Consider the following 22,299-nt stretch of genomic DNA (forward strand, 5'->3'; position numbering starts at 1 on the left):
TTCATGGCTTCTGGTGTTGCATCCATCCTTATGGCCACACACACACACACATACATGCTGTATCCATAGGAGATGCACTCTACAGTCCTTTACAGACCAGTGCACAGCAGAGGCCTGGTTACACAACATTTGGCTCTACAAACCTGCAGTCTTTGCCACATACAGGGAAGGACCGGACTACCAACAGCATGAATTCAGTATATTGCTGCAAGCGTAGTTTTCTGTTATTACGTGCATCAAGCAACGTGTGTTTCATCACATCCGTCCAATGTGGCGGGGAAAAAATGCTTCATCATTCCACATCACTTCCTCTCTCAATCTGTGCAATAACAATGATAAACTATGTAACATAAATACATCTCACAGTATTTCAATTCATTAAATAATATATACATTAAAAATGACGTGCAATACTGTTACGTGCATAACTAGTACTTGTGTATTTGGTGTGTTTTTGAGTTTGTATCACATTTGCTTTGCTTCCAGTGGGATTAATAAAGGTTTATCTTCTCTTCTCCCTGGTTTAAATTCTCCTGCATATTAACAACACAGCCTCTCTTCTCTAACAACCTTACAACAACCTGAACCAGAGTAGTGTCTCATCCTGTGGTTGCTATGACAGCCGCTCGGCGCTCGTGACCGACCCCTCGTTCAGAATGGATCCCAATGGCAAAGGGGCCGTGACGTCACGTCGCCCAGGCGACCAGGCTCCCGGAGGCACGTGTCCTCTATAAAAGCGGAAGGCGGCTCAGAGAAGCGCGCACACAGACTCAAGCGGCATCAGCAGAGAGGTAAGCCGAAACAACGCACTGCCTCAGAATCTTCAAAAAGAAGTATCCTTAGTGAAGCTTCAGAGATATTTACAGCTCCAGATTGCTGGGTGTTAATTCATCCTGGTTGCGCTGTCGTTACTGTGTCGTAGCAACATCAAGTTATGATAGATTTTAATACAATTTTTTATCGTTAAATAAATGCTGCATTACTTGGGGAAGCTTACTGTGCACCCAGCTGCATTTGTAATTATCCGTGTGGAGACCTCCAGAGAGGGGACGGAATGAGAGAGTGCCGTAAAGGTCATTTATTATTTCTAAAACAGCCATTTTGTGCTCGTTTTAACGTAACAGGAAGGGATGGGAGGGGATGCGGCCGTGGCCTTCTCCTCTGGAGGGAGGTTGTATAATGCTGCATCATTTAGCTTTAGCTGAAATCCACCTCAAAGTACAAAAATACGATAGAAATTAGGCTTATTGTAAAGGAGAATTCAGCATGGGGAGGCTTGTGCAGGCTATAAATCATTCATCTGGAGCTAAAGAGTCTCCTGCTAAGCGGGTATCGTGACATTGGCAGCTCGCAGTGCTGCATCTGCGGAAGTGGATTAGGCGTCATGTTATGTAACCTGCAAGAATGTATAGTACCGCGGTTAGCACACAGGAAAATGATGTGAAAGAGTTGAAATAAAAACCGATTTGCAGTAAAACGGTGTTTTAATGATGTAGTAGTAGTGCAGTCTAGCTGTAATGACTGACTGAATGAGAGTGCGCGGACAGAGGAGCAGCTACGTGCCTCCTCCGGTGTTCATCATGAAGTCTGTCCACCATTCAGAGATGAGTCAAGAGGCCGCAATGATGCAACAAGAAAAACGGGGCAAAATGAGCCACCCTGGCTTCGTTTCATGTGCAACGATGAGAGATGCTTCCTGAATGTGTCCTCCTGAAGGGCAGAGAAAAGTGTCGCATGATTCTGCCGCAGTTTTGACTTCATACTCGACACAGACCTGTTGATGCGGTTTTTGAAGCGGCCTGCGCTCTTCAAAGCAGTAATATGACACATTTACTTTTATTTTTTATATCTGATTCGTTAAGCTACCAAACCACTCAGCCAACCGTGTTCAGTGAGGGATCATTAAAAAGAGGAGAATGAAGGATATAAAACTATAAAAGCCTGGGAATGGGAGCTTAATGATTCTCCGTCATTCTGCATTACTTATAATAACGATCTGAGTAATATTATGTAATTAATTACTGCAAGGAGTTGCATATTCGTTGTAGTTACTTTGATGTGTTTCATGTAGGTATGTTACCTATAGACAATGTTGAAGGTCATTACTCCAGCTGGTGAAGGTCACAGCAGGCCCAGAACTGCTGGAGTGATGCTGCTCAGCTCTTAATCCTAAATCTCCAACTCCTTATTGACCTGAAATCAATAATTTACATTGTAGTCATGATTGGACAATCACACATCTTAACTGACTCTGAATGACTGGAGGTCACAAATAGCAGCATTATAGCATCTTCCTAGCAGCCAAGATCTGCTATCTGCTAGCTGATGTGCTTTTCTAAGATGATGAGGCCCTTCAGCCCGTGGCGGAAGGAATTTAGCACATGTGTCATTCTTCACTAGATAATATTGAATTTATTTACAGTATTATAACCTTCCAATAAGCAGAATCTCAAAATACATATGTAAGTTTAATATGAAATATATCACATTTTGTATAATTTTAGCACCTCTCCGAATTACTTTGATACTCATTCTGCTCTTCCAAGTGCTGTAGATGTGAATGTCAGTCAGACATCTGGCATGTAATCATCAGGGTCTGACTATGTTACAGACACGCTGTCCTTCTGGTGAGCAAGGAGTAAGCCATTAGGAAATGAGACTAGCTGTAACTAGAGTCCCTATATTATCAGAGTATCAACATGACGAGTCCAAAAAATTTTGGTCACGTGATGTATAGGCGCCATTTTGTTTCCTATTCATGAACGCAGGGTTTTCCTGTTAACGTTGTTTACACCACAGAGAGTAATTCTAGGTCTTTTTCGCTTCCTAAATACCTGAAAAATGACGGGCTGTTGTGCCTTTGGGTGCACAAATCGATTGGAGAAGGGAATCCACATGTTTAGATTTCCCAGTAATAGTGAAAGAAGGAAAATGTGGGAAAATAAAGTCCAAAGAGTGGGATGGAAACTGACTTCATCATCGTTTTTGTGCCAGGTTAGTCCCATGTATGTACTTTTATGTTATGATGTATGGGTGAATGACAGAAAAGTTTGATGTGATTTTAGGCAGTTGTGGTTATTTTGACTTTGACCATTTTCATGCATCTCCATGCATGAAATACGGGCCGCTGAAGTTTAACGGGTTACCCCGTTAAACTTCAGCAGCCCGTATGTGCAAATGTATTTTGCTAAATTGACCGAAGCTGCAAACTCTATGATAGAAATATTATACACCCATCGAAAGCTTAGATTCTCATGAATCCGCCGGTATAAACCACTTTCAGATGTGATTACCACAGCGGATAATATAAACACATTTGTCCAACAAACAGCAAATAACGTAAACAGCACAACTCACCTTTGAAGGCTCAAAACTAGTCACAGATGAAAATATTCCACAAAAAACGGCCATAATCCAACCTTGGACATCCAGACAAAACAAGCCAGTAAAATATTTTGTCCAAAACATGTCTTGAAATCAGTAAGCAATCCACAAATAGCTAGTTTTCGTGAATGTGCACCTCGCGCTGTGCGTCCCATATTGGGTGAATCGAAACAAAATGGCGTCAAATCCCCAGTTGTCGTTACTCTGATAATATAGGGACTCTCGCTGTAACCAGCCTGCAATACATTGTCATTCCAGTATAACAGACTACAACCATGTTATTATGGACATATGAACACACAAGCCACATGGCTTTTATACAAGTGCAAAGCTGTAAGGTCTCCACAGTTATTGTAGATGTGGACAAGCTTTTCACAGATTGTAGTTGTAAAGTATCTATATAAACTGATTTTTTCATCTATAATGTCTTGCTGGTGATGTTTGTCATGCAGGAAACCAAGGACTTGAATCATTGGTTCTTTCTGAAGCGGTTATGAGTTGTTGGGTCTAGATCAATTCGTGTTTTCCCCTTAAAGACAGAGTAGCTGTTCTAAGGCTGTGGTGAGTTTGAGTCCCCCTCTTGATTGTGCTGTGCAGCTTTTTTATCGACCAGCCCACTTGTCCAGGATGTGTGTGAGTGAGAAGGAATGCCACAGTGACTCAGCAGTCTGAATAACCGTCAGAAATTTAGGGAAATAAACCATACAGCAGGGAAGGAAGCACACAGCTATGATGTAAAAGGGCCCTGCTCCACCAACTAAGCTGTTTTGCCTTCTAATTTTTTATACTGCAGTTACATTCAGGTAGGTTTTTGCATCTAGCTAACATCCTATGAGACAGGTAGTAAATGGTGCATAAAACTGTGCTACTGCACTGTATCTTATGCAACAAGGAGGCAAATAACAGAAACTGAACCTTAGGAAAGATCTGTCTGGCATAAGCTCATACACTATATTGTCTACTCCTACCCATGCTCAGTTGTCGATTGTGTCTCTTCCTCTGTAGTTTGATACAGCACACCTTTTACTAATTCATGACAGCTGGTGCATGTTTATACGTTTGTGCAGATGAACAAATCCTTGTTAAACCACATTAGGCCTTACTTTATTCGTTTTATCCCCTTATATTGTGTCTATGCGGTCATAGGAATACACCGTCTGCTTATAAAACTAATTTGTCTCTGATGAAATGCCTCGGAAGCCATAGGCCTCTTATCGTTCTGTCCTTGCCACACCTGCTGAGAAGGACATAGCCTGCAGTGCTTGTGTGATGGTCGTGGACATGTGACTGACTAGTTTACAGCAGCAAGTGACACTGCCTTAGTGATGACACCATAAAAAGAGAGGATGCAGGTTTGCTGCTAAAGAGGAAATGAAAGAAGAGACAACCAGAAGTAAAACTCCTAAGCTGCCTGCAAAAAGAGTGACTCCACTAGTTTGTATTCATGAGATTCACCAGGAGGCGGGGAAGAAGAAAAGACATGACCTAATTGGATAGTCAGTCTGGCCTCTGGCCTATCAATCCACTGCAGTGGAAAAACACCGGAGAGAAAGAAGGTGTGACAGAGCAATAGAAAGCTGGAGGAAGGTTTGAATAGACTAAAAAAGCTGAAAGAGGTGTGGGTTAAAGAGGAAGACAAGGAGAGTGGTGCTGTGCACAAAAACTAGGAAGAGGGTGACTGAGTTCATTCACTCTGACAAATTCCTAATGAATGCACAAACTGAGGTGAAGCAAAGAATGATCATGCTAACTTTACTCTAAACTGCTCCTGGAAGAAATACAATGAATTGTTGAGGGATTTAGTCTGTGTTCTGTCTATATATGAGTCTTAATGCTGTTATGCAGTAGATCAGCTGTGCTACAAATACTTATCTACTAATAAGGGTGTGCAGGAAGTTACTGGAGAGTCCACATTGTCCAAACATTCCTAAGAGACGTTGACGTATTACAGACGAAGAAGATTCAGTGTTTCTTCAAAGCGCTTATTCAAAGCGTCAGTGCTTGATATCAGAGCAGGTATTAGCTGAGCTGCTGTGTCATGTTCCTCTCTTCTTGTACTTCTACTCACAGTTCAGAGATTTTTCCACCTGATGCAGCCAATTGTCTCCACACTTTTCTGGTCCACTGGTTTTGAGTCATCTGTCCCCCAGTGGTCTCTCTAGTGCGCGTACACATACATGGTGACCCCATTCTGCACTCATGTGGTTTGTGTGAGGAAAATGGGTTGTGGGATGCAGGGGGGAAGGGATGTGATAAGGACTAGACGGACAAAGAGTGGCAGCAAATAGGGAGGGTGCTGAATTTTATTGACTAGTTTGGGTGGTGGGAATAGGGGGAGGAGAGAGTTGTAACACAGTGCCAGACAAATGAGGGAGAATTAGGTGATACTAAAAAAGGAGACGGCAGGGAATGGGGGTTAAAGGGAACAGGTAAAGAGGAAACCAACTGAATAAGGAGAAAGATGAGGTAACACAATTGATGAAAACCAGAATGAAATAGGCAGAGGAGAAAAGTGAGTCTTTTGTTAATGAACACTGACTAGTTAGTTCTTCTCTAGCTCTTCAGACTTAGAAATGGTTGCACCCAGCCTGTAGGGTTGAAAAATTAAGCCAGTGCCCAAATGCCACAGCTGCAGTTCATTGAATGGCCACATGAAACTGGCTCCAAAAGGGAGGCAATTCTCATAGAGCCCCATGTTAAATATACAACATGAATAAACATGTCTGTAGGCCAGAGAAGGATTCTTTTGCTCATTCTTCAAGTCAGTGCTTGCAAGGTCTGTGCAAAGACTGAAGAATGTTTTACTACACGTAGTATGTCTGCCTGCCTCTTCTTTGACTAGTTTAATGAGTGCCACCAGATTGCAAGCTGCAGTTAAAAACGTGTAACCTCTCTGCTACTCTCTGCACAATGCTGCCTCTGTGAGCTGTGGCATGTCCGTGTGAGTGCTGTCAGAGAGTGTGGGCTGAATACCAGACCAGGACTGATTGGGCTACAGCTGAAAGAGCTGCTGGCTGGAAAGCAGGTTTTTTCCTACTTTAAAATAGTCTTATAGTGGGGTTTATTGTATACAGGGAAATTAACGTGTTTACAGAGTTCTAAACAAAAATAAGACATATGACTGTTGCAATCTTTTTTTTAGCCTGTCATCAACAACTTTTACGTATTTCACCATAAATGTACATGAAAATCTGTGATATTATATGTTTGACTAACAAAGCAGTTAAATCTACACCTCAGACATCACAATTAAAGAGTTATCAGTTTTTTAAACATCACATACCTTTGAACTAAACTACTAAATTTACATGCACAGTCTCACCTGTTACTTTTTCTTAGGGAGCATGAGCTCCCTGAATATGTGCAGGGAGAGAAGTAAAGGGATAGTTTGTTCATGAAGGCAGCGCAATGCAGTGCTCCTCACTGTAGAAATCAAGTTGAGAAAGTTTCCTATAAATTTTTTTGTCTACTTTTTATTTCTTTTGCTCCATTTGGAGATTTGCTGTTTGTTTAAAAAATTGCGTATGAACAGTTTCTGACTTTCAAGCACTATTCAAGACTTTCTGTACTATTTGTACAGCCCAGTTTTCCTTCTGTTTTAGCAAAAGCAGAAAAGCCTAAACTGCTATAAAAAGTAGTGCCGTTTCTCAGTAAACCAGCCATTTTGTTTTGGAAACCAAGGGCAACTTTTCTGCTATGGGGAAAAATTAGAAGGTGGTATAGAGAGAAAAGACAAAGCCAATGAGCGAGATCAATTGTGAAACGGGGCAGGGGAAGGAAATTTCAAGAAAGAGAAAAGAGAGAAGGAAGGTCACTGCACAATTCTGCAAAGGCACAATAGGTAATAGAGAAATGTGAGGACTGCATGGTCATAGTGTATGCCCCCCCCTTGCCTTTGTTGACCTTCTATAGGGAATGCTAGCAGCAGAACACAAAATGGCTGCTCTACCTCGAAAGGAAAGTACTGAAGAAAGGCAGACAGGAAGAACAACATAGAAACAAGTAAACAGGATAAATAACCCTGTGAAAAATCTCCCAGTTGAAGCCATTGAGGCATTTCTAGTGCAGACCATTGAATTACTTGATTTTAACCGTTAACAAGTAGCCATCTATCTGCATGTTGTGCTTCTGTTGATAAACTCAGGTTGAAATGTTCCAGGTCCTCATTTTTCATTGTTTGACAGCATGTGGGAGAAAGAGGGAGATGATTTACCCTAATCTGGTTCCCTCTTCAATCTATTTAAAGTGCACCCACAATGCATTTCACCAGAGCGACAGCCTGTCCCATATGCCTCCTGCGGAGACACACATGCACCCGCACAGACACACACACAACAGATTAGGAGATTACAGTAGTCTAAAGTGACAACCAACCACTTTCAAGGTCAGTCCTTGCTGCCCATAGGTGTACCTGTGTCAGTCACACACACACAGGACAGACAGCCATTGTTGTGTCAAAGCTTCTGGTGTGTTGCACCTAGAACATGTCACATGACTTAATATATTTAAGGTGCTTATAGTGAGCAGATGAAGGATTAGAAGTAAAGAGCGGAGAGGGGACGGAAATGGTAGAAAATATAGGAGGAGGAGGAGGTATCAAAAGGAGAGGAAAGCAGAGTGAAAAGGAGGTCACATAGTGGGTTCTAGGCCAGGCTTCCTCTGTATTCAGTTTGTAGACAAGTCTGTGCTTGCTGCATTGCATACCTACTACTTTCTCCCTCCCTTCTTCTCCCATTGTTCTCAAAACATGCAGCTACGTGATCCAACACCTCCCTCCTCCTGCAGCAGCTGCCTGTAAAAAAAACAAACCTGTATTTTCCTCCACTGACCCTTAAACACTTTGAGTCGAGCTTTTGCATTTTGGTACGCCACCTTTGTGTTGTTTTCTGTCATTAGCTAATTTATCACAGACTGACTGACTTTGGAAGCTACATGACGGGTGTTTTATATGTTTTAAAGCTTATTATCTGATTTTCAAACCAAGTCACAAAGAAGAGAGGGCATTGTGTTGCAGTGAAATCTGATGTTAAGAACAGATTAGTGATCAGTCGATTGTCCGATGTAGCATACAGCATTTTATGGTTTTCCACATTGCAGGATAAATGCTAAAAAGTGCCCCTTTAATTATACATGTAATAATATACAACAATCAGTAGTAGTTGTCTTTCTACTGTGTTTATGTTTTTTTTTTCCCCCTCAGGTAACTCTACATCCACTAAGCAGCAGCAGCCATGTCAGACCTCCAAGTTGGAATCAATGGGTGAGTTTTAAACACACACACACATTATAAACAGGACAATTCAGGCTGATTTTAGGATGTTTGCAATGGAACCTGAGTAACAGATATTTTGGAAGCAGTGGTCACTGCTTCCAAAACAATTTGAGGTGTTTGGTAAATGCACCAAAAAGGGCATGAAAAAGGGCAAATGCACTTGCAGTGCTCTGTTCTCTAAAACAAAAGAAGTTGATTTGCGTGAAATAATAATTTTACAGGAAAAGCTGTGGTTCTCTTTGATTACTTGTTAGTGATTTGGAGTCCATGCTGTCGTCTGGGTTTCTTCATTTAATAGGTTTACTGTGGTGATGTGTTCTTTTCATCCCTGTCTTATAATGTATTATAGGTTCTCTGTGCACATTCACAACCACTGGGTGTCGCTGGAGCACCAGTATATCAGACCAAAGCCAACAGGTCTATCAGCGACATCTCCTCCCTCCCTTCACTTTCATTTGCAACCATTAGGGTTTTGAACACGAGAGTCAAAAAATAATACAGCCACAAACTACATAAGCATTGTAGTTTCAGTCGATTGATGTAACATCATCTTCATTTCACAACTGTCTCTCCTCTGCACTCATGATCTGTGCGTGTCTGTTTCCGTGGTTCACTGGACACATGGACAGACTGGATCACCTGTGGACAGACCAGTTCACATCTTTGGGTGGAAACAGACATAAGTGGACAAGGAATAGTAGAGGAGAGCCTCAAAACAACAGGAGAAACTCTCGCTGAGTTGAAATGAAACACGTGTACATAACTAAATATAAAGCATACATTTTTAACATCAAGTTTCAAAAAAAGGGACTCACATGGACAAACTTGCAATTACATGCAATGAAAAGCTCAGATTTCAACACACACAGGGGTGTGACTCAATGACTTTGCTGCTATTCATCACAACAATGTTGTTCAAAACCTTGCAACTTTAATCCATCGTACTTGTCCATCACGGTTGATAAGCAGCCACTCTCAAGCAGGCAAACCAAACTTTGAGGCTGTTAGAAGATTCATGTTTGGTCCCAGGAGTAGTCTGACATCCTGAGGAAGTTTCCCACCATTCTCCCAAAGCAACTATTATTAATCTCTCTGTCTCCCTTCTTTTTCCACAGATTCGGTCGTATTGGCCGCCTGGTCCTGAGGGCCTGCCTTAAGAAAGGCATCAAAGTTGTAGCCATCAATGACCCCTTCATTGACTTGCAGTACATGGTGAGACAGACTTATTGCTAAATTATCCACAACACACACTTAAATCCATGTTAAGCATTAAGACAAGATTTAATGTCAGTATGTTTTGTTGAAATAGGCCAAGAAGTGACCCATAGCCAAGTAAATGTCAGCGATACACAAACTAAATATGACTTAAATACTTCGGTGTTAACACATTTTGCTGGCACAGTAGCTTATTTATCATTTAGTTGTAATCACTTTGTCATATTTGGGATTTAAACAGTACTTTAGGTAGACTGTGTGCTGTTGTAATGAATATATGTATTAACGTCTTCAAGCATTCACCATGATAACCCCATCATTGTCCTCCTGCGTCCCTCTAGGTCTACATGTTCAAGTATGACTCCACCCATGGCCGTTACCATGGTGAGGTCTCCACCGAAGATGACAAGCTTGTAGTCGACGGCAATGCCATCTCTGTTTTCCAGTGGTAAGTGAAGATAATGTTGAATGGCTAGTGGCAGTTATTATAGTGATATAAGTTAATAGCAGTGTGGAGCAAAGCTGAAAACAGATCATGTTTTGTATCATAAGAACGTTTTCTACCAATTCCTACACCAGTACAATTTCTTCTAAGACACCCATGTAAAAGTTTAGTTTAGTTACATACTTGGACACAAGTCTCACGTTTAAGGTGAGACTTTAATTCCAGTCTGACCTGCTGGTCTTTATTATTCTTATTGGACTATTGGCAGTGGAATGATGCTTTCTGCTGCCCATGGCCTCACTCATACAGCTGATCCCACCAGCCTTTGAACCAGCTGTTGTTTTGGTCCATTGAGTGATGCCGTCTCAGCTCTGCAAAAGGCAAACCAAAACTATTTTTATAGTAGTTCACAATCCTCTTTCATAGCAGTTCTTTGAGGACGATGCGCCAAGTTGTTAAGGTACTTCTGTATCCCAGAGTGTGAAATGAAAAATTGTATATTTCTTCTCTTGTATTAAATTATTCAAAGAGGTTCTGCACACTTATTTAGAAAGCACAGTGTGTACTATTCTAACAAAATAGCAGCATTACTGTTCTTCACTTTCTCTTACACGTTATGTAACTAACTCATCGTTTTGCTCCTTTCTTTCTGCCTTTGCACTATTTTTGACGTTTTTTGTCTGTCTCTCAAATTTAGGATCATTTCACTGTAGACTGACCCATTTGGTTTTTTGTCTCTAGTATGAAGCCAGCTGAGATCCCCTGGGGAAAGGCTGGAGCTAAATATGTTGTTGAGTCCACTGGAGTCTTCCTCAGTATCGATAAGGCCACTGTACGTACAAACACATCAACGCATGCACAGATGCACAGACAAATACACAAAGGCCGCCAGATATCTCATTACTGAACGCGTGTTGTGTCTCTTCTCCAATCACAGTCTCACATCCAGGGCGGTGCACAGCGTGTGGTTGTGTCTGCCCCCTCACCTGATGCTCCAATGTTTGTCATGGGAGTTAATGAAGACAAATACGACCCATCCTCCATGACCATCGTCAGGTACCATTTTTTCACAAACCAGTTTCTAAATGTAGCCGCACAACCTCACTGTAAACGAAAATAATATATAGTAGTACTTTTGAGCTCTTTTGTTCAGACATAAGGTCAGTGAGACACTTCTGAAGAAGCTGAGATCGATCTATGCACCTTATGTCTGAACAAAAGAACTCAAAACTACTGCATTAATAAGAAGACGTGATGAACGTTTTTGAGGTAAATAGGATTTGTTCCTATTGTCTGTAGTAGATTTGAGTAGTTGGCAACATATCTGTTTTTCTGTTGATAGTAATGCCTCCTGTACCACCAACTGCCTGGCCCCCTTGGCTAAAGTCATCCACGATAACTTTGGCATCGAGGAGGCTCTCATGGTGAGTTACAGTAAATATGTGCAGTTTTTAAATGCGATGTAAAGTTTATGTTGTTCACTGTTGTGAGCACAATCTTTTCATGGTTACTGATGACTTTCCTCTCTGTAGACTACAGTTCATGCATACACAGCCACCCAGAAGACAGTGGATGGTCCCAGTGCCAAGGCTTGGCGGGATGGCCGTGGTGCCCACCAGAACATCATTCCAGCCTCCACTGGTGCTGCTAAGGCAGTGGGCAAAGTCATCCCTGAACTCAACGGGTAAGGAGCTGCACACGACCCTAATCCTGTGACATGGTAGTAAATTAATAAGAAGGAAAGAAATGACAAAAAATTTCTCTTTTGTCGTCTCTCTCCAGTAAGCTGACAGGGATGGCATTCAGGGTGCCAGTGGCTGATGTGTCAGTAGTGGACCTGACATGCCGCCTTTCCAAGCCTGCATCTTACAGTGAAATTAAGGAAGCTGTCAAGAAGGCTGCAGACGGACCCATGAAGGGAGTGCTGGGTTACACCGAAGACCAGGTATTTCAGATACACTGTAAAGCCAATATAAGGCTGATATATTCTTGCAGTGAGTGAATTATGATTCATTTCACTTTTCCATTCATTTGACCTCTGACTTGTGTGATTTGTGTTTGGCAGGTGGTGTCCTCTGACTTCATTGGCGATACCCACTCCTCCATCTTTGATGCTGGTGCTGGCATCTCCCTCAATGACAACTTTGTCAAGCTCATTTCCTGGTGAGTTCTGAAATATCTTGTCCAACCTCATATGTAAAAATGTAAATTAGAATTAATCTTTAGAGGGAAACCACACCTTTCTAAAATTCCCAACTAATTTCTCTCCCTTTTATTCCTTGACTCTGTCCAGGTATGATAATGAGTTTGGCTACAGCTGCCGTGTCGCTGACCTGCTAAACTACATGCACTCCAAGGAGTAGGCACTGCCTGTCCAGAATGGAAGCCAGGAAAGGGACCACCCCCAAGCATCCTCTACCCCTCCTTTCTGTTTTACACACAAGCCCCACCCATAGCCAAGTCTTAGCATCATGGCCCTTAGCTCTACTACAGTATGCGTAGGCAGCAGCAGCAGCAGTGTGTTTCAGTGGTCTGAGTTTATCTGTTTTTCCTTTAACGAAGAAACAAGGGTCGGTGAAAGTATTTGTGTCCGTGTGCCCCCATCTCCACCTCCCACTGCCACTTTAGATGTGTCGTTATGGCTCAGTACTATGGTAACTACTGTATCCATCTCACTGTTGGTGTGTTTTAAAGACTTAATCACCAGTGGAAGGAGGAAGCTGAGAGGCAGACCTACTGTAACTCTGCTTAAGAATATGAGACAAAGAAATAAAACTTGAAAAACCTCAAGCTGTCAGGTTGTACTCGTTCATTTTTAAAGAGATATTGTAACTAAAAGCTTGTTTTATGGGAATCTGCTACATTGTGATTCATTGTGACTTAAAATATTGACTTACAATACAACCATGGTACTGATATTAAACAAATAATGTGACTGAATAATCAGTTAAATTTCAGTTAAACTCTTGCATTGTAAACTGGTATTTTGGTTGCTACTTAACATTCAGATAGTAGTTTTTCAAGCAGCTGTGTTTACTGTGATCAGGCAGACTATCTGGATTATACAAATACTGTGAGGGACAAGTGAAAATAAAAAGAATATTCTACCAGCATTAATGTGCTACTATAATGGGTTTATTAACCACGCCTGACGAACGTCAGCGGGGTTACTGCATTCGGTGCGGTATCTGGCTGGCTGGGTAAGTATGTATGTATGTATGTGTGTATGTACAGTGCCTTGTGAAAGTATTCGGCCCCCTTGAACTTTTCAACCTTTCGCCACATTTCAGGCTTCAAACATAAAGATATAAAATTCTAATTTTTTGTCAAGAATCAACAAGTGGGACACAATCGTGAAGTGGAACGAAATTTATTGGATATTTTAAACTTTTTTAACAAATAAAAAGCTGAAAAGTGGGGCGTGCAATATTATACGGCCCCCTTGCATTAATACTTTGTAGCTCCACCTTTTGCTGCAATTACAGCTGCAAGTCGCTTGGAGTATGTCTCTATCAGTTTTGCACATCGAGAGACTGAAATTCTTGCCCATTCTTCCTTGCAAAACAGCTCGAGCTCAGTGAGGTTGGATGGAGAGCGTTTGTGAACAGCAGTCTTCAGCTCTGCCCACAGATTCTCGATTGGATTCAGGTCTGGACTTTGACTTGGCCATTCTAACACCTGGATACGTTTATTTGTGAACCATTCCATTGTAGATTTGGCTTTATGTTTTGGATCATTGTCCTGTTGGAAGATAAATCTCCGTCCCAGTCTCAGGTCTTTTGCAGACTCCAACAGGTTTTCTTCCAGAATGGTCCTGTATTTGGCTCCATTCATCTTCCCATCAATTTTAACCATCTTCCCTGTCCCTGCTGAAGAAAAGCAGGCCCAAACCATGAGGCTGCCACCACCATGTTTGACAGTGGGGATGGTGTGTTCAGGGTGATGAGCTGTGTTGCTTTTACGCCAAACATATCGTTTTGCATTGTGGCCAAAAAGTTGGATTTTGGTTTCATCTGACCAGAGCACCTTCTTCCACATGTTTGGTGTGTCTCCCAGGTGGCTTGTCGCAAACTTTAAACGAGACTTTTTATGGATATCTTTGAGAAATGGCTTTCTTCTTGCCACTCTTCCATAAAGGCCAGATTTGTGCAGTGTACGACTGATTGTTGTCCTATGGACAGACTCTCCCACCTCAGCTGTAGATCTCTGCAGTTCATCCAGAGTGATCATGGGCCTCTTGGCTGCATCTCTGATCAGTCTTCTCCTTGTTGGAGGTGAAAGTTTAGAGGGACGGCTGGGTCTGGGTAGATTTGCAGTGGTCTGATACTCCTTCCATTTCAATATGATTGCTTGCACAGTGCTCCTTGAGATGTTTAAAGCTTGGGAAATCTTTTTGTATCCATATCCGGCTTTAAACTTCTCCACAACAGTATCTCGGACCTGCCTGGTGTGTTCCTTGGTTTTCATGATACTCTCTGCACTTTAAACAGAACCCTGAGACTATCACAGAACAGGTGCATTTATACGGAGACTTGATTACACACAGGTAGGGTGACCATATTCTGTTTCTCTGAAAAGAGGACACTTCCAGCTCCGCGAAAAATTTTCACCCCCCATTTTTAGGGGTTTTCCATGGGTCAGGGGGCTTTCTGTGCTTCAAACTCAGTTAAACAGATATTCTGAATTCCCCAGAAAATAACACTTTACCTGGATATACAAAAAATAGCCCAAAACACTCACAAACAGTTGCTTTATAAATAGTATATTTATTAAATTAAAGCAATTCTCCTAAACAATACAGTCACATACAAATATGGCATGCCCTAGTCTTTAATAGTTATTGACTCAAGTTGTGTAGGAACACATGTATTCAGATGTTTAACAAAATAAGAAATAATCATCTCTCTTAAGTCTGACACTTACACCTTAGTTAGGAAAAGTGAGGTAGAGTACCATTCTTCAAAATAACCTCCCAATTATCAATTATGTAAAAATAGAAATAATGCCTCAAAATATTAAACAAAAAGAAAAAGGAGAGGTAGCCTATTTTTCAATGTTCAGTTAGCCCATTCTTCAAAATAATGTGTCTATGGCAAATGAAAAAATATAGAAATAATGCCTCAAGTCAACAGTCCTTTTTTTCCTTCTTTTTCCTTTTCTTATTAGCCACAGAGACATATGTCCCAGCTTTGCAGACTGTACATTCTGCCTCCCATTTGACACGACCCCGACGAAAACAGGGGTACTTTTTTTCGCATTTCATCAGTGAAATGACATTTGCGTTTCGGCGTTTTCTTTCGGTTCGAGTGCTCTCTCGCAGTGTGCCTACCTGCCTGTCAGCCTGCGAGGAAGCGAATCTCCAGCGCCGTGGCGCGCACCGGCGCTTCAGAGACGCGGCGCTGGCGCTCCGCAGCGTGTGCAGTGGAAATTTTCTGATAGAAGAGAATGGGTTCTAAGTGCTGCGCAGTACGATTCAAGAGCGCGGCGCTGTGCGGCGGTTTCACGTTATGTGGAATTTAGGGGATCAAAAACCCGGACATTTGAAGGACTTTATAAACGCCGGCCAGACAGGCCGGACAGCCTCTGAAAAGAGGACATGTCTGGGCAAAAGAGGACGTATGGTCACCCTACACACAGGTGGATTCTATTTATCATCATCAGTCATTTAGGACAACATTGGATCATTCAGAGATCCTCACTGAACTTCTGGAGTGAGTTTGCTGCACTGAAAGTAAAGGGGCCGAATAATATTGCACACCCCACTTTTCAGTTTTTTATTTGTTAGAAAAGTATAAAATATCCAGTAAATTTCATTCCACTTCACGATTGTGTCCCAATTGTTGTTGATTCTTGACAAAAAATTACAATTTTATATCTTTATGTTTGAAGCCTGAAATGTGGCGAAAGGTTGAAAAGTTCAAGGGGGCCGAATACTTTCACAAGGCACTGTATGTATGTACACTGACAGTCAATAGAAACTTTGAGACCATATTTTTCAACATGATTTTTATTTTGAAGCCCGAAACTGGATTTTCTTCATATGAATCATTTGTTTAGCATATTGGCATACAGAAACAAAAATCTAAAGTTTCAAGAATGATTTCAAAATAAAGAATTTCACAAAAGAAAATGGCACCTGCCAAACACAAAGTCACAACAGTCAATAGTATGGCCACCATTTGCTTCGATGCAGGCAGCAATCCGTCGGCGCATGCTTTGGACCAGACTTCTGATTGTGGGTTGGGAACAGCTCATACGCCTGGCTACATCACTGATGCTGTTCACTGGACTAACAATGGTGGCCTTTTTTGGGCCTTTATATAGGCCTTCAAAACCCATTCTCAAATTGTGCAGATACTCACTGAGTATTGCTTGGTGTGTATTTGGTTCACTTTTGCAAAGTGACCAACCCATCTACAATGAATCATGACAAAATGACAACTCATCATTATCTCAACTACCAGGGCACTAGATCATCAGTAAATCCACAATGAGTAATTACAACCCCCCTACAAGTAGAATTCTGTGTACATTTCTACCTCAAAGTTTCTATTGACTGTCAGTATATGTATGTGGCTATGTCCAATCCGATATCTCTGCAAGTGCTGAAGTCAGGATAATCAAACTTGGCACTGAAGATCAGTCTAATGTCCCCTGCTCAGTTGTGAAGTTACAGGTCAGCAGATCAAGTAGGAAGGGAGATACGTATGATGATCAAAATTGATACATATTGCATCATTTGTATAGGGAGGACAGGGTTTTGGCCAGTAGAGGGCGTGGTTCTGCCCTCTACTGAGGGCTCGTCTAATTCTGTCATGCAGGTGTAAGTGCAGCTGATTTACCTTTTCACTGAAGCATGTTTAGATCAAAGAACAAATGGCCAAGAGAAGACAGAGGATGCTGTAGTCAAGAGTAAAGTATAATATTAAAGCCTATATGGTGAAAAATCCTTTTTTTTTTTTTTGCAGTTAATATAAAGTTGGATATGTAAAGCAAAAGCTGTATGAAGATGTTCATTTCTGCCCCTCCACCAGGTTTATTTATTTTCAAAAGTTGCTTCTATTAACTCTGAAAATACACCAAATGTTCTGCTGTTGGCTAAAAGAGTGAACACAAGAGGCTGCACCTTCAGCATCTGAGGAACTGAAAATCCAGTGGGTTACTTTTGTGAATGATGACAATTGTTCTACAACAAGCAGAAAATGTTTGTGTTCTGCTTTGTGATTCAGTTGCACCCATGGAGGCACGAGGAAACTCCCTAGGCTGCCTCAGCTAGTGTTCTGTCTTCTCTTCATTGTTTAAATTTAAAATTAATGATAAAAATCTGCCGCATTTTGATCCCCATGTATTTTCTTAACAAAACTATGATGGGGTTGACTGAGATGCAAGGCACAGTGGGTTAGTGTACACTCTGTGCACGCTATGTTTCTAAATTTAGTGTCTTCCTTTTACTGTCCCTTAAACTTACCATTCACATTTTACAACCTTTTTTTTGTTTGTTTTTGCTACAAAGTTTTTATTTTACAAAATAGAAAAAGACAAAGGAAAACCGTTAGTATTATTGTATATTAACGATACATAGTTGTGTGGATGATCTCTCCAGTCGCCATTGTTTGGTCATAGCGTCTGTCTTTGTCAGCAGTCTAAAAATTTGTCAGGAAAATGCAAATGTTCATTTCGCCTGCTCTGAGCTGCTTTGCGTGTGTTGTTTGACGGGACAGTGTCTGCTGAAGCTAGGCAGAAATAGACAGGTGGACAGTGATTAGACCAAGACCAATGATGTGGTTATTAGCATTTTCTTTCGAAGGAGATTCAAATTCAGTCATTTACCTGTGACCTGATTTGCCATCCAAGCCTGATATCTGGACAGTTTTGAATGCAGAAGATTTGAATTAAGCTTTCAAATGCAAAGTCTTTAATGGCACCACACATGACTGCATATGGATCCACTTTAATTGTTTTATTAGATTTTTACCCTTTTAGAAATCAAACTAGATGAACAACTCCATAATCTTTCCAGGTAACCCTGCAGTGCGTTCAGAAGTAACCTACAAGTTTGTCACATTAGCATTATGTGGACACAAACTTTACATAGACCTGATGCAAAAGTAGATTTAGACTGTAGTTGGGGAAACAGTACCTTAACCCTTCTGTTGTCTTCATTTAAGGGCACCAAAAATATTGTTTCCTTGTCTGAAAAAAAATCCCAAAAACTTGCAAAACCTTCTGGAAGAAAATTCCAATAATTCCTTACAATTTTCGCTTAAAAGTTTTATTTAAAATAAATCCCCCCCGAATTTGGCAAGAAAATTTTTCTAAATATTTTCAAAAAATGAGTAAAAATCTTCCCAAAAAAATCCTAAAAATATCTAAAGTGACTACATATATATCAGTAAAAGTTCTAATATTTTCTTAAGAACATATTAAAAATCAAACATATTAAAAATCAACCAAAATCTGCTGGATTTTGGTAGATTTTTTTTCTGAATGTTCTTAAGAAACTTTTTCTTTTAATATTTCTTTTTTCCACCAAAAAATGTTCAAAAATTTCCCAAAAGTGTTGAGAACGTGGACACCAGAAGTTTCACTGTGAACGTATTTTTTTCCTCCATATTTTCAAACTTTAAAACGGTTCAGTTTGACCCCCTGGGCAACACAAGGGTTAAATTAAAAAAAAAATTTAAAGATGAATGACTATGAAACAATAGTAAATAAATGTTGTCATGACTAGTCCATCTGCAGTGTACCAGCAGATGTGGATAGGTGCTACTGGTCAGCTGCACCTGGTGAGGTGTGTCCAGGTGACACTGACCAGACGTGTTACTATAAAAGCAGAGAAACAGACCATAAACTGCCCTCGCTAATAGAAGCCCTCTGAACTGATTTGAAGTGAAGACCGGACCAGACATGGGGGGAAAGAGCAGCATCCAGCTCACACTCTTGCTCCTTCTCATTGGTGCTCTCTGCTTAGAAGCACGACCACAATACCTATTTTACCCTATGTTTGATCTGAAACTGAACTGGACAGAGGCCAGATTGTTTTGCCAGAGAAATTTCACTGACATGGTCGGGTGGAACACAGCGTCCAGAGCTGATCTGACTGACCTTATGCGCAGCAATGAAGTTGCCGAGATCTGGATTGGTGACCATGGATTTTCTATGGGAGCATCAGGCAATTCCGAGTGAGTATCCTATTTGAAACTATCTTTATGCAGATGTTTAAATATAAATTAGATAAAATGTGGTTGCTAAGCTTGATATCGTTCTGCCTACAGAAGCATGGCATCAGAAGAGCAAGTCAGAGAAGACTGCGTCATTTTTATAGATCGGCCAGGACAAGAACAGGCCTATGTTGAGTGCCACGAGGAGTTTTCCTTCGTCTGCTATGAAGACAGCGTGGTGATGATAAATGAGAACAAGACATGGGAGGACGCCCTGAAACACTGCAGAGAAATGAAACCATCCTGTGTCGACGATAAGGGGAACCTGACGCATTGCTATGACCTGCTGAGCCTGCCAGACCCGTCTGACTACGACTTTGTCATGTACAACAAGCTCTACACAGCAACCACTGATGAGGTTTGAGCAAACTTCAATTACGAATATGTTCAATTAAAACAGAGAGGAGTCTATCCCAGCTGACTCGGGCGATGGCAGGGGGACATCCTAGACAGGTCACCAGTCTGAAGCAGGGCTACATATACAGACAAAAAATCACACTCACATTCACACCTATGAGCAATTTAGAGTAATCAATTAACCTCAGCACATTTTTTGGACTGCGGGAGGAAGAAAACCCACACATGCACAGAAAGATCCCGGAAAAGCCGAGATGCGAACCACGGATCTGCTCGCTGCGAGGTGAAAGTGCTAACCACTACGGCACTGTGAGGCCCTTGCTGTTTTCATGTGAATGAAAATTAAATAATTAAAATCCAAATATTTTTTTAATGTATCACTTTATTGATGCATTCTGCATAAAACACTGTTAAATTTGTAAATTGTACATTTTAACAGACTGCATTGCCTTATGGTAGCTTCTTGCCTTATCAAGAAGCTACCATGAGATATCAGTGCACTTTTAAAAGGATCAATAGTCAAACCAAACAGGGTTTGGCTTATTTTGCACATGCACTTGTCTGTATGAGGAACAATTACTGTCCGTAGTTATTTAGAAGTCTCTCTAATTAAGAAAGCATAAGTGGAATGAAATGTCAGCAGCCGCAAACAAAACCAGTCTCATTCAAATCTTGTCTTGTGTTTCTCAGGTTTGGACAGGCCTCCGCTTTCTGGGAGGAGAGTGGTGGTGGCTAAATGGAGAGACGGTAGGAGACCATGAGATACTGCCAGAGTGTCCTCCCCAGTGGAAGCGCTGTGGGAGCATTTCCAAATATGCTCCAAACCACTCCGTGTACAGGGACTGTTCAGAAAGAAAAAAAATCATGTGCAAAAGGCTGCAAATGGTGACCAATAATGGATGACTTAATGCTGTTTTGTGTGCAGGTTAACAGATTAAGATCTCTCTATTGTTTTTTGTGATATGTCTAATCATTTCTGAAAACAGATGTTTAGATACTCTACCACACAGAGAACAGGAAGATGCCATCTGACTCTCTTATCTTTGCAACAAACAAATATTTGGCAGCAAAGTTTTTCATCGTTCTGTTCTCTGTGATGTTTCACAGCCTTTTACATTCCACTGGAAAAGTTCAAATGAACATCGGGCGTAATGTAAATACTGGTCACCTGCTTTTCACTAAATCTCTAATCATCAAAATGAAATCTTCATGTGAACCAGTCTGATGACTCTGAGGTAGTGTGAGTTCCTAATGCACTGTTTGACATTCAATGCTGTTTGTTTTTTCATGTAATGCTTAGTCTCCAGTCTCCTATTTTCTTATTGGCTATCAGAATTATGAAGGTTATTGTCATTTTATTTGTAAAATATGCGAAAATGCTGACTAGAAATTGAATTCCTCTGTCAATACCAATGTACTGTACTCTGAAGAAACAAGCAAACAAATAATCTTGGTTATTTAATGGCCCTCAAACTACGCTCTCTGTAAATGCATGGTTAGAAAGAGAGGGACATTTGCATGTCTATGTATAGGCAAGCGGTTTTAAGGATTTTACACTGAACAACAATATTACTGTAGGCAACAGCAAATACAAGAGCAGTCACTTGTTTCCAGTTATTTTCTTTATTTCCTAAATTTGATGCCAGTTCACCTCAGTGAAAACTACATATTGTTTTTTATGTATTTAGTCAGTCTGTTTTTGTTTCCTTTTTGTCTGCTATACATTATCATATCTTATCATAATTATGACTTGAGTAGATTTGAAATAAAGCTAAAAGCCTTCAAAATGCCCATGTTTACATGTTTGTCTTGCAAGGTGAATTTCTGACAAGATAAATATCAGTTAAATGTTGACTGCGGTGCCTCCATCATGGAGCCTATTGGTTCACAGCCACCTCTGAGGTCTCACTGGTCGCACCTTAAGCCACTGCAAATCTGATGGATCAAAGTTATTCACTAAAATGTGCATGTTACAGTAAACGCAGCTATGGTGTTTGAGAGCAAGTGAAAGTACCATTAGATGATTAGAATATGTTTGTGTAGCAGTAGCTGGCTGTGCAGATCGTCTATAAACATCACAGAGTGCAAAAGACACAATTTGTGTGTATTTAGTTGATGGAGGTGCAGGCACAGACCTCAAAACAGTTACAGTAGTTGAAGTTTAGTTTGTTGCTTCCAGCCGTAGAAGTTTCCCCTCTGAGTTTATTCAATATCTCCAGCTTCAGAGAGCAGCAGATATATCTGAGTGTCTCTAAGAAACGACTAAGGAAGGTGCACACATTTCTGCACAGCATAACACAATACAGCATGAAAATCATTAAATATTTATAATTATGAACAACCCCCACTATGGAAACACAATCATCATGACACGACATGAAGGTATGACATTGTGTACTTTGTAT

General features: G+C 40.9%; 1 protein-coding gene and 1 long non-coding RNA gene across 2 annotated transcripts; both read left to right on the forward strand.

Annotated features, from left to right (window-relative positions):
- The first annotated feature begins 710 nt into the window (after nucleotides 1–710).
- gapdhs (glyceraldehyde-3-phosphate dehydrogenase, spermatogenic) lies at nucleotides 711–13,106 on the forward strand. The gene is made up of 11 exons (XM_022216307.2): nucleotides 711–791; nucleotides 8,585–8,644; nucleotides 9,772–9,868; nucleotides 10,213–10,319; nucleotides 11,058–11,148; nucleotides 11,254–11,372; nucleotides 11,659–11,740; nucleotides 11,849–12,000; nucleotides 12,099–12,261; nucleotides 12,382–12,479; nucleotides 12,610–13,106. Exons 2-11 carry the CDS (start codon nucleotides 8,616–8,618, stop codon nucleotides 12,677–12,679), a joined length of 1,008 nt encoding a protein of 335 aa, XP_022071999.1. The 5' UTR covers nucleotides 711–791; nucleotides 8,585–8,615; the 3' UTR covers nucleotides 12,680–13,106.
- Nucleotides 13,107–18,820: 5,714 nt separating this feature from the next.
- Nucleotides 18,821–20,964, forward strand: LOC127536358 (uncharacterized). The gene is made up of 3 exons (XR_007945357.1): nucleotides 18,821–19,498; nucleotides 19,592–19,895; nucleotides 20,585–20,964. It is a non-coding gene; the product is annotated as an uncharacterized LOC127536358 (long non-coding RNA).
- Nucleotides 20,965–22,299: the final 1,335 nt, after the last annotated feature.

Source organism: Acanthochromis polyacanthus, chromosome 12, assembly GCF_021347895.1.
Source record: "Acanthochromis polyacanthus isolate Apoly-LR-REF ecotype Palm Island chromosome 12, KAUST_Apoly_ChrSc, whole genome shotgun sequence".
Taxonomy (NCBI): Eukaryota; Metazoa; Chordata; class Actinopteri; family Pomacentridae; genus Acanthochromis; species Acanthochromis polyacanthus.